This window comes from Sapajus apella, unplaced genomic scaffold, assembly GCF_009761245.1.
Source record: "Sapajus apella isolate SASKATOON/1434 unplaced genomic scaffold, GSC_monkey_1.0 scaffold69, whole genome shotgun sequence".
Taxonomy (NCBI): domain Eukaryota; kingdom Metazoa; phylum Chordata; class Mammalia; order Primates; family Cebidae; genus Sapajus; species Sapajus apella.
In genome coordinates, this window is record NW_022437009.1 from 5233306 (window position 1) to 5247158 (window position 13853).

Consider the following 13853-nt stretch of genomic DNA (forward strand, 5'->3'; position numbering starts at 1 on the left):
TGTAATATCTTTCTTTGCTTCTTTTGATCTTTATTGCTTTGAAATCTATTTTATCAGCAAAAATTGCAACTCCTGCTTTCTATTTATTTATTTTAGCTCTCCATTTGGTTGGTAAATTTTTCACCATCCCTTTGTTTTGAGTCTTTATGTATCCTTGCATGTGAGATGGATCTGGATGTAGCATACCAATGGGTCTTGGCTTTTTTTGCCTGTCTGTGTCTTTGGATTGGGGGATTTAGTCGATTTAAATTTAAAATTAATAACAATAAATGTGTGTTTGATACTGTCATTTAATGTTAGCTGGCTGTTTTGCCCATTAGTTGATGCCATTTCTTAAATATGTTGATGTTCTTTATTTTTTGGTATTTTTTAGAAAGGCTGATACTAGTTGTTCCTTTCTATTTGTAGTGGTTCTTTCAGAAGCTCTTGTAAAGCAGGCCTGGTGGTGATGAAATCTCTGAGTGCTTGCTTGTTCACAAAAGATTTTATTTTTCCTTCGCTTATGAAGCTTAGTTTGGCTGGATGTAAAATTCTGGGTTGAAAGTTTTTTTCTTTAAGGATGTTGAATATTGGCCCCCACTCTCTTCTGGCTTGTAGGGTTTCTACTGAGAGATCTGCTGTGAGTCTGATGGGCTTCCCTTTATGGGTAACCTGACCTTTCTCTCTGGCTGCCCTCAGTATTTTCTCTTTCATTTCAACCCTGGTGAATCTGGCAATTATGTGCCTTGAGGTTGGCCTTCTTGAGGAATATTTTTGTGGTGTTCTCTGTATTTCCTGGAGTTGAATATTGTCCTGCCTTGCTAGGTTGGGAAAGTTTTCCTGAATAATATCCTGAAGCGTATTTTCCAGCTTGGATTGATTCTCTTCGTCACATTCAGGTACACCTATCAAACGTAGATTAGGTCTTTTCACATAGTCCCATATTTCTTGAAGACTTTGCTCGTTCTTTTTTATCATTTTTTCTCTAATCTTGTCTTTTTGTTTTATTTCATGAAGTTGGTCTTCGACCTCTGATATCTTTTCTTCTACTTGATCAATTCGGCTGTTAAAACTTGTGCATAGTTCGCAAAATTCTCGTGTTGTATTTTTCAGCTCCATTAATTCACTTATATTCCTCTCTAAATTGTGTATTCTTGTTAACATTTCGTCAAACCTTTTTTCAAAGTTCTTAGTTTCTTTGCATTGGGTTAGAACAAGTTCTTTTAATTCCCAGAAGTTTCTTATCATCCACTTTTTAAAGCCAGCTTCTGCTAATGGAACACAGTCTTTCTCCATCAGGCCTTGTTCTGTTTCTGATGAGGAACTGTGATCCCCTGTAGAGGGAGAGGCGTTCTGAGTTTGGGTATTCTCAGCCTTTTTAGGCTGTTTTCTTCCCTTCGTTATAGATTTATCCATCTGTGGTCTTTATAATTACCGTCTTTATAGTTGGGTTTCTGAATGGACGTCCAACTTGTTGATTCCCGGCGCTAGAATCTGAGCAACCCACTGCTCCGGCCAAAACAGCGGCTTTAAGATTGATGGTGTTTTTCTGACTCTGCACCAAGAACCGCCACACCAAGGCAGCGGCAAAACCGCCTCACCGGCCTCAAGAGTCACGCTGGCGACAGGTGGGGCTCCTCCGCTGGGAATCTCCTGGTGTGTGAGCAACAAAAATGATCTGAAAGTGTGTCGTCCTCTCGTTCTCTGCTCTTTCAGTGGGAGCTGCAATCCCGAGCTGCTAGTGATCAGCCATCTTGGATCTCTCTCAAAAGGTATATTCTTAATGAGATTAATTTTCTATAGAGAAGCAACAACTTCCATTTATATTATTTTCACATACTTTGTATAAATATTTACTGAGTTGTGTAGGTATAATTCATATATACAAATTATCAAGAGGGAAGGAAAGCCCTGAATTAGCACCCTTCATATTCACTGTTATCTTAGATTTTTACTGGAGAGGTGTTATATGGCAAGAATAGGAATTAGGAAGAGGGGTATGAGTAATATAATGATGAATCAGACTGTATTTTATATCCATAAGTCAATCACCAACTTTAAAATATAGACCATTACCAACATTGATAAAAACTGTTAAATGCCCCTCCTTCTTCATTAGTTTTCCCCTATCACCCTTTCAAGTATAACGGACATTCTCAATTTATATTCCCTTACTCTTCTTCATAGATTGCATAATTATGTATCCCTAAAATATATTTCAAGATTTTTTGTTTTTGAACTTTATATAAATGTTTTCTTTTCTGGCTTGCTTTTCTCGTTGAACAGTTACGTTTGAGATATTTATGTGTATAAATACAGTTCATTCATTTTCACTGCTGAGTAGTGTTCCATTGCGTGAATAAACACTGTTTATTTATGTATTCAATTGTTAAGGGCACTGGGTTGTCTCCATTTTGGGGTTGATACACACAATAATGCTATGAATGTTCTTATAAATAAACATCTCCTGGTTTACAAGAATGTAGAATTTCTCTATAGTATATACCTAGGATTGGAATTGTCGGGTCATAGGGCAGGTTACATATTCAACTTTACAAGATGACATTATTTTCCATATGCATTTACCAATTTAAATTCCCAGCAACAGGGTTATGACTTTTCCTGTTTCACAACCTCAGCAAGAGTTGATAGTATCAGACAAAAGTATTTGACTAAGTTTTGTCATTTAATTTGCATTTTCCAGAAAATTATGTAACATGTTTACCTCTTCATGTCTTCTGTTCTGTGACCATTTCTGTTCATATATTTTACTCATTTATCTACTTGGTGCTTCATTTTCTTCTTAATTACATTTAATGGGTTCTAATTTTTTTTTCATTATATATGTAAAGTGGGGATATTCCTCCAACTTTCATGTTTGTTGCTTTCCTTTCCAAGTAACCAGAAATTATTATAGTATATAATAATTTATCAATATTTTCAAATATGGTTGTGTCTTTTTATCTTATTTAGGAAAATTTTCAACACCAGGCCACAAAAATACTTTCCCATATCTTCTTCAAATATTCTGAATCCCTGCCCTTCACACTTATATCCTTAAGGAATTTGTGTTTGTATGCAGAGTAGACATAAACTTTCATATTTTTACGTATGGTCAAATGTTCTAGCACTACATATTTGCAATATCACTCTGTACTGTGTCTAGTTACCATACACCTGGATCTTTTCCTAGGCTTCTCTTTTATTCAACTGATTTTACAACTTCTGTGCAAATATCATTCTGTCTTAACTACCTTAGCTATGGAATTAATCTTTATATCTGGTAGGGCACATTCTCCTACTTTGTTCTTAAAAATTGCTTTAGTTTTTCTTGGCCTATATGATAATTTTTAGTTAAATAGTCCGAGTGTTCTTGAAAAGTATGTTTTCCTCATTTTCGAATACAAAATTATCCTTATTTCTCCAACAGTGTTAAAAGATAGGTATGTTATAGACAAAATTCCAATTCAATGTTGACAGTAAACTTCTCAGTCCATGAAAATACTTTCCTATTGTTTTCTGACTTCTGTCATTGTTTGTTGAGATGTCCATGGCCAATCTGTTATTCCTTCACTGGTGATCTTCCATTTCTCTCCAGCTACTTTTAATACTTCTATGTGCCCAATATTCTTGAATTATAATATACTAAGTCTAGATGTGGATTTCTTTTAATTTTTCTTTCCTGGCATAAATTTTTCTTTCTATATCTGTGACTTCATGTCTTTCATCAATTCTAAATATTCTCATTAGAGGTTGTATAGATATCATTTATATATACAAATGATATGAATGCTTGGGGCCAAAAATGTTTCAGATTTCAGATGTTTTCAGATTTGGAAATATTTACATATACCTAATGAGATATCCCAAGGATGGGACCTATGTCTAAACACAAAACTAATTTATACTTCATATATACCTTATACACATAGCCTGAAGGTAATTTAATACAATATTTTAGTAATTTTGTACATGAAAAAGTATGTGTTAAGTACTTATGCATGGAATTCTCCACTTGTGGCATTATGTCTGTGCTATAAAGCTTCAGATTTGGGAGCATTTTAGATCTTGGATTTTCAGATTAGAAATGTTAAGCCTGTAATTACTGCTTATCCCCAGTTCACTCTATTTTTTCCTTCTTCTTGGACAATACAAAACCCCTAGGGAAAAAAATCATCAAAGTGCATGACAACTGTAATAGTATACTAACATACAAGACATAAGAGATAAAGGAGATAATGTAGTCTAAGGCCAAATATGCCAGTAAAAGAGACAAAGATTGCCAGAGTGCATAAAGTTATAAACTGTGGCTACATGCTATTTATAAGAGACATTTAAAACATAAAGATATATAAAGGATAAGAGTAAACAGATTTAAAAGCTATAAGAAGCAAACACAAAACAGAATACAACTGGTATAGTTATAAAAATAATATAAAATATTGCTCTAAGACAAGAAGCACTACTAGAGATAAAAGAGTTATCTTAACAACAATTTCTATTATATATAAATATATAAAATATATATTAACTATACAGTTGACCTTTGAACAACATGGATTTGAACTGCATCCATTTATATGTGGATTTTTTCAACCAAATTTAAATGGAAAATACAGTATCCACAGGATATGAAACCCACATATATGGAGAACCAACTTTTTATTTGCACAGATTCCACAGGGCCGACTAGGAGATAAGAGTACGCACAGATTGGGCCGGGCGCGGTGGCTCAAGCCTGTAATCCCAGCACTTTGGGAGGCCGAGGCGGGTGGATCACGAGGTCAAGAGATCGAGACCATCCTGGTCAACATGGTGAAACCCCGTCTCTACTAAAAATACAAAAAATTAGCTGGGCATGGTGGTGCGTGCCTGTAATCCCAGTTACTCAGGAGGCTGAGGCAGGAGAATTGCCTGAACCCAGGAGGCGGAGGTTGCGGTGAGCTGAGATCACGCCATTGCACTCCAGCCTGGGTAACGTGAGTGAAACTCCATCTCAAAAAAAAAAAAAAAAAAGAGTACGCACAGATTTTGGTATTCATGGGGGGTTCTGGAACCAATCCTCCATGTATAAACCAAGGGAACAACTATACCTATAAAGTTCTATCATATGTAATAAAAAGGTATATATATTCTAAATAATGCACATCCAATAATGTGGCCTTGAAATAAAAACAAGTTAACAGAACTGCAAATAAGAGAACAGAAATCCACAACCATTGTGTAAAATTTTTAAACACATCTATCTTAGTCAACTATTTAATAAAACACAAAAACTGAGCAGAGATACAGAATCAAAAAAGATACACAAATATAAAGAATATAACTGGTAATCTTTACATAATGGAACACTTCACCCAACATTATTTATGTAATATACATTATTTTCAGGTATGTAAGGCACGTTTATAAAAAGTGACCTCATATATTGAGCCATCAGGCAAATATCAATAAATTTCAAAGTACTAAAGTCACACCAGGGTGTGTTCTCTAATAACAATTTAATTATGCCAGAAATCAGTAACAAAAGCACAACATTTCCCTTAAATTTAGAAATTAAGAAATACATGAGGGCATTGGGCTAAACAACGCTAATTTACTATATATCAAAACCTATAGGACAGCAATACTTAGTGGGAAATTTATAGCCTGAAAATGTGTACTTAGAAAGACTGAAAATTAATGATCTAAGAATTCATCTTAAGATAGGGCCAGGCGCGGTGGCTCACACCTGTAACCCCAGCACTTTCAGAGACCAATGTGGGTGGATCACTTGAGGCCAGGAGTTTGAGACCAGTCTGGCCAACATAGTGAAACTCCATCTGTACTAAAAATACAAAAATTAGCCAGGCATGGCAGCACATGCCTGTAATCCCAGCTACTCAGGAGGCTGAGGCAGGAGAAATCGGTTGAACCCAGGAGGTAGAGGTTGCAGTGAGCCAAGATTATGGCCACTGCACTCCAGCATGGGTGACAGAGCCAAACTCCATCTCAAAAAAAGAAAAAAACTTCCCAAATCGACAAACTCCTGGTAACAGTGATAAAGAAAAAACAAAAGAAGGGACAAATAACCAACATCAGATTAAAAACAGGACATTACTGTTTTTTACAGTAAATGCTACAGACAATTCAGAAACTGTAGAAAATATAGATGAACTGGATGAAATCCGGAAAAATTTTATTTATCAAATTGAAGAAATAGGATAACTAAGTTATGCTGTAACTATGAGTAAATTGTTTCAGAAACTAAAAGCCTTTGCACAAAGAGAACTCTAGGCCCAGTAGCTTTCATTGGTGAGTTCAACTTTAATGAGACATAATATACATGTAATAAAGTGCATGGCTTTAAGTGTAAAGTATAATGAGCTTTGACAAATTGTTTTTTTTTTTTTTTTCGGAGACAGAGTCTTGCTCTGTCACCAGGCTAGCATGCAGTGGCACGCTCTTGGCTCGCTGCAACCTCTGCCTCCGGGTTCAAGCAATTTCACTGCCTCAGCCTCCTGAATAGCTGGGACTACAGGTGCGTGCACGCCCAGCTAATTTTTGTATTTTTAGTAGAGATGGGATTTCACCATGTTGGCCAGGATGGTCTCGATTTCCTGACCTCATGATCCACCCATCTCAGCCTCCCAAAGTGCTGGGATGACAGGTGCACCTCGCCCAGCCAACAAACATATGAGAGAACGTATTCTGTGAGACTTCAGTCTTTCAAAAGTATGGAGACTTGTTTATGGCTTAGCATACAGTCTATTTTGGTAAGCATTCTATATGAATTTCAATAGAATTTATAATTGCAGGTAGAGTGTTCTATAAGTATCAATTAAATCAAATAGTTAGAGTGATGTTCAGATTTTCTATATCCTTCCAGATGTTTTACTAGTTGTTGTATCAGTTGTTGAAAGGGGAGTATTATGAGTATGGCATTTTTCATTGCTTATTTTATTACGGTTTTACTTCATTTATTTTGAAGTTCTATTATTAGGTACAAAGATATACTTAGTTGTTATATCTTTTTAATGAATTGACACCTTTACCATTATAAAATGCCCCTATTGATCTTTAATAATATTACTTGTCTTATATTTGTGTTATTGAAATTCTCTTACTATTCAAAGTGTCACTCTACTTTCATATGCTTACTATTGGCATGATTGTATTTCTTTCTTTTATCTTTTTCCCTTAAACCTCTTTGTGTCTTTATATTAAATACAGTGTGTCTCTAATAGCAGCATATGGTTTGCCCTTGATTTTTTTTATCCAGAATGATCATTTCTGCCTTTTTATTGAAACATTTGTCCATTGACATTTAAAGTAATTTATTGATACGGTTGAGTTCAGGTCATTATGCTATTTGTCTTCTATTCGTATCTGTTTTTTGTTTCTCTGCACTTCCTTAGGAGTTTATCAAACTTTTTTCGTATTCTATTTCATTTTAATTCTTCTATTGGCTTTTTTGCTATTGTTGTGGACTGGATATTCCCACAAAATTCATATCTTGAAATCCTACCCTCAATGTGATAATATAGTAGGGCCCGTGGGAAGTGATTAGATTGTAAGGGTGGAGCCTTCATTAACGAAATTAGTGTCCTTGTTAAAAAAGGATCCCAGAGAGCTCTTTTGCCCCTTCTGCCATTTGAGAACATAATGAGAAGATGGCTGTTTATGAACCAGGAACCAGATACTAAATCTGCCAGTGCCTTGATTTTAGACTTCCAGTCTCCAGTACTATAAGAAAAAAATGTTTATTGTTTATACACCACCCAGTCTATGGTACTTTGTTATAAAAACCTAAACTAAGACAGCTATACTTGGTTGCATTATTTTGTAGTGGTTGCTCTAAGGAGGATAGTATGTATCACTAACCTATCAAACTCTACTTAATAGTTAATAAAGTACTGTTTCATATGTAATATAAAAATGTTACAACAAAATAGCTATATTTGCTCCCCTGTCCTTTGTGTTATGGCAGTCACATAGATTATAAACTGTATAATAGCAATATTTTTTCCTTTAAGCAGCCATATATACCCTTTTAAAATAAAAGAAAAATATATCGTCTTTTAAATTCATCTTAATATTTACCATTTCCAGTGTTTCTCATTTCTTCTACTGATCCAAATTTCCATCTAATGCCATTTTCCTTCAGCTTGGAGAAATTCCTTTAGTATTGCTTAGGGTACAGCTTTTAATGTCATGTTATCTTCATTTTTTATAAAGATTTTTTGCTGCATACAGAATTCTGGGTTGATGGTTGACTTTTGTTAGCATTTTATAAATGTCATTCTTTGGTCATCTGGCCTTCACTGTCCTGATACAAGGTCAACCATCATCTGTGTCGTTGTGCAATGTGACATTTTTTTCTTGCCTGCTTTTAAAAGTTTCTTTTTATCTTTGGTTTTAAAACTTTGACTAAGATATGACTGCTTACATATGGTTTTGTGTCTATCTTGCTTTGGATTTGGTGAGGGCCATGAATCTGCAAGTTTGTTTTATATTAAATGTGGGAAATTTTTGAGAAATTCCTCAATTAATTTTATTTGCCCAGGTCAGGCACAATCACTCACACCTGTAATCCTAGCAATTGGGGAGGCTGAGGTGGGTGGATTACTTGAACCCAGGAGTTCAAGATCAGCCTGGGAAACATGGAAAACCCCCTATCCCTATCAAAAATACAAAAATTAGTTGGATGTGGTGGCATACACCTGTAGTCCCACCTACTCAGGAGGTTGAGGTAGGAGGTTCACCTGACCTCAGGAGGTCGAGGCTGCAGTGTATTGTGATCACTCCACTGCACTCCAGCCTGAATGACAGAGTGAGAGTCTATCTCAAAAATAAAAACTGTATTTGCCCTATTCTCTCTCTCTTCTTATTTGGGGACTCCAATTACACTCTTAAAAACACTTGCTATTGTTCTACAGGCTGCTGACACTTGATTCATTTGTCTTCAATCTACTATTAGGATCATTTGGTTTTGGTTTTGGTTTTTAAGAACATTTTACTTTTCAGTTTTAGAACTTCCATTTGATTATTTTCAGTTTCCATTTCTTCACTGAGATTCCCCATCTGATCTTTCATTATGACCATAGTTTCCTTTCTGTCTTTGAACATGTTTATAATAGCTGCATAAAAGACCTTATCTGCTAATTCCAACATCTGGGTTATTTTGTGTTATTTTTTTATTGACTGATTTTTATACTACTAATTGACATGTGTGTTGTCTTCTGTTTGGGGCTAACAAAAATAATACTGCTATGAATATTTTTGTACCTTTCTCCTGACTTTACCTGGAAGTAGAAGAGCTGAATTATAAGATATATGTATCTCCTACATTTATATAGAATATCAACAATTTATGAAAATCCTTACTTGACTTACTTTTTAATCACATTTACATATTTTTAATTTCAAATAATATTAAAGGAAGGTCTAAGATTTTTATGTTTCCTCCCAAAAAGCACATACTTAATACAATGAGAACTGCTGTTTTCCATTTATAATTCAAAAACTATTTATTGAATACTTACTGTCAGTCATTGTTCAAAGACTTATGAATAAGATTACAAAATATGGCTTTAATATCAGGAGCTTACACTGTAGAGCTTTAATTTGTTTTATCCTGCCCCTTTTGGAGCAGGATAATCACACCTAGACGTAGGGAATATGACCACACACAAACAGCTCATGCATGCACATATATTCTTAAGCTGCTTGAATACAATTTTCATTTTATATTGTTACGGTGTAAATAAGTGGCATAAAATTTCTAAATTCTCATCTATCTATTAGTATTTAAAAAAAACAAAAATAAAGATGCCAAATACCTTTATCTCATAAACATTCAGTTGCTTGCTTTCTGCTATACCTTTTTTTTTCAAGGCCTTATTCTGTTAAAAGTAAAAATAAATATATTTAGTACTAAAGTTATTCAAACCCACCTTTCCACTGATTTTGACTTAAATTACTAAAGGAAGGGAAAGCATTATTCTCTAAAACTATGGTGAAAATATCAGTTTGATTTTGAGAATATTTATAAAAAAAAATACATACCTCCTGCTGAAGTTCTTCAATACGTTTGTTTTTATTTTCAACTTGTTTCCTTAAATTGTTACGCTAAAAAATTATGAGAAATTACAACTATTTTATTCAGTATTCCAGTCAAAACAGGCAATTTCAGACTAATAAAAATATTGCATAAGGTACTAATAAAGACCACTTCAAAATCATGGTAATTCCATTAATATAAAAATTATACTATAATCACAAATTTTAATAAAGATCATCTAAATACAAATGCAATCATAGCTCACTGCAACCTCCAACTCCTGGGCTCAAGTGATCCTCCCACCTCAGCCTCCCAAAGTGCTGGGATTACAAGTGTAAGCCACTATACTCAGCCTCAGTATCCCTTTTTAAAAAAAAAAATTATCTTTGTATGTGAAATTATGAATATGTTAACTAGCATGATTTAATCATTTCACAATGTATACATATATCAAAACATCACTTTGTATGCCATAAATATATATAATTTTTCTCTGTTAAAAAAATCATTTTCATGTTGCTGCTTATATGTCAACATTCATCATTCTTATCTTTATGATGTTTTATCAGCTTTCCCAGTTTATCTTGAATTTTTTGTCATATATAAACATTTATAATCTATTAAATATAGCTTTCACAAACATTTGTTAATTCTGAACTTTGCAACCATCAGAAAAGGATAGGCATTATCTCCATTTGAGAGATGAGGAAACTAAGGCTCAGATAGGTAAAATGTATATGAAGTAACAAATGTCTGAATTAAGGTACCAGATTGGGGGGAAAAAGTATAATGAAATTCAATGTCATACAAAATATCTGGAAATATTTACAGCCTGGATTCTTTCTGGGAATCTGTTTCAACAAGTAAGTTGAAATCCAAATATGGAAAACTGAAATATGCTAAAAATTTGTCATGCATTTCATTTTTTTCCTTAAATCATCACTAATATTTTGTATATTGGCAAAATAAATTATGTTTTAAATTCTTAAGGGAGAATTTTATTTTATGTTAAAAATGAAATTCATGTTTTTCTCCATGACAAACAACAGGCTTAATGATCTGCAATGGCCTCTGTTACAAATTTTTAAGTAGTGAATTACATACCAAGTATTTAGTAGATTAAGTTCATTTTTTCAGGTTGAATTTAACTAATATATATGAACTAAAAGAAAAATCGCTTTTCAGAGAGGTAAATGTGATATAGTGTAAAGAATGCAGAAGACCAACTCTGCTACTTTCTTAGTCATGTAATCTTTTGAAGGTTTTTATCCTTTGGAGGTCTGATTTCCCAATTCATAAAATAAGAGCAATAATGACTTCCAGTTAAGCAAGATAACAAGAAAGAATCTAGAATGCACCTGGTCTATTTAAGCCCTTTAAAATGTTAGCTCATCTCATCCTTGAACTATTCCAATAGTTTTACAGCTCTCAAAAGTGTAAATATAATTTTAACAATCCTCATGTCAAAATTATTCAATGACCTCAAACTCCTAAATATAGCTTATGTGGCCTTAAATGATTCACCCTCATCTTTCCCCACCTTCATCTCTCCATGCTTACCTCTCCCTACCCTCATCTTTCCTCACTCTGCCCACTACCACCATTACCTTACACTCCATCTTTCAGTCACAATGAACTTTTTATAGTTACTTAAATATGCCATGCTCTGATACTTTCAGACTTACCCATACAATGTTTATATATTTTCAACTTAGAATATTATCCTCCCTGCTATACTTGTGTCCACCACCTGCCCTCGACTAATTCCTATTAATCTAAGGCTTCACATTGAATGTGACTTCTTTCAGGAAGCATGCCCTAACTCAAGTTTGGATTACATGTTCTTTCTACAGACTCTAATAGTATCCAAATAGGGGGCCTCTGTTTTGGTCTGGCCAGCACCCTTTCCTACAAGAACTACTCTACTATAAAATCCACAGTAGTCCTGCTCAGGTCATGATATTTGATGGGGGCTAACTCTATCTCTGTGAATGGACATGCAGCTCAGGCTTAGCCAGGTTACTCTATCTCCTAGCTACAATGATTGGCTCAGGATTAAATATGAACTAAACTAGGCCAGAGTTCTCACCAAGATTTTTTTTAGAACTTTCAGGACTACTTTTAATAGCCTTCCTACTAATTCCAATGCCTTTCATCTCTCCCCATTTCATTCTCAAATATTAAAAGGTGTCACCTCCCCATTAAAAAACTTTACTTAGATCACTACTATGTCCCAAATAAATGAAATCCAAATGTAACACCCAGAACAGTATCTGGCACATAGTAGGTGGTCAATAATATTTGTTGAACAAATGAAAAAAAACACAATCAAAGATCTCATAATCTAGATCGAGCTTTCTACTTTGGCACAATTTTCTTCCATTCTGTATAATATATTCTATAATCATGTCACATACCTTGTACTATTCCATTTTTATGACATTCTTCCCTAAGAACCTTATTATCTTAATTTGTTATCATACTCACCAAAGCATGACACAAACTTATTAAACTATTTGTTATCCATATATTTTATATTACTAAAGTATGAGCCTTTTCTTTAGCCTAAAAATGTAAGTATACATTAAATATTGTGCATATGTTAATAAAAAATCAGAATTATGCCACTATTTCTTCTAGATATAGATCACATATTAATAGTAAAATTATCCAACTTTTCCTAGATATTTAAGGTTGATGGCTGATGACAGTCTCTAGATCACTATTATTTGTACAACAGTATACTTTCTTTTTTTTATTTTAGACCATGGTGTTGCTCTTATGATTTGAAATTTGGTAATAAAATTTATTATTAAATATAACATACATTTTCTTCACTCTTGTCCAATTTACATTTAACTTCATCTCTTTTCTGTTTTAGCTCTTCTCTCACATATTCCAGTTCATTTCTAAAAGAAAATGGAAGAGTGACATTATAATAAAAATTACTAGATATAAAGATCTCAAATAATCAAAATAAGGAAGTTTCAAAGACCACATTATTTAACCAAATGTAAAATCCAAAACTGAATACTTCAGAATACAAGTACAAACAAGAGTCCCCAAACATGCGGAAGTCATCTAAACAACTAATGGATTAAATGGAAACTTAAAATATAAAAACAAGTTATTTAGAAAATAATGAACAAGGAAACATTACATATCAAACACTATGTTATAAATTCATCATTGTGTTCAGAAGTAAATTGATGGCTTTAAACGTTTTTATAGTTTTAAAAAAGAGAAAGATAAACTAAATATCAAAATACAAAGCAACAGGGGCAGAGCTGCCCAAGGCCAGAAGAGCCCACCCTTTGTACCAGTGTTCCCTGTATGTCGCATATGGAGTCAAAGGAGATTATTTTGGAGCTTTAAGATTTAATGACTGCCCTGCTGAGTTTCAGATTTGCATGGAGCCTGAACTCAATTCTTCTGGTTGATTTCTCCATTTTGGAATGGGAGTATTTATTCAATACCTGTATGCCCATGGTATCTTGGAAGTAATTAACTTGTTTTGATTTTACAGGTGGAAAGGACTTGCCTTCTCTCAGATGAGACTTTGGCCTTTGGACTTTTGAGTAATGGTGGAATGAGTTATGACTCTGGGGAACTATTTGGAAGGCATGATTGTATTTAGGAATGTGAAAAATATGAGATGTGGGTAGGGGAGGTGCAATGATATAGTTTGGATATTTGTTCTCACCCAAATTTCATATTGAAATATAATCCCCAATATTGGAAGTGGAGACTGGTGGGAGGTGTTTGAGTCAGGGGCAGATCCCTCATGGCTTGAGGATGTCGGCAATAGCAAATTCTTGCAACATTTGGATGT

At 34.0% G+C, this 13853-nt stretch overlaps 1 protein-coding gene across 4 annotated transcripts in view; it reads right to left on the minus strand.

Moving 5' to 3' along the window:
- SYCP1 (synaptonemal complex protein 1) overlaps window positions 1–13853 on the minus strand; it is a 119638-nt gene that overhangs the window by 39399 nt on the left and 66386 nt on the right. For all 4 annotated transcript variants that reach the window (XM_032249647.1, XM_032249645.1, XM_032249648.1 and 1 more), the window contains 3 exons: window positions 12849–12930; window positions 10027–10089; window positions 9801–9863 (listed from right to left, as the gene is read on the minus strand). In XM_032249647.1, the coding sequence (XP_032105538.1) occupies window positions 9801–9863; window positions 10027–10089; window positions 12849–12930 (208 nt within the window). The remainder of the gene's footprint in view (window positions 1–9800; window positions 9864–10026; window positions 10090–12848; window positions 12931–13853) is intronic.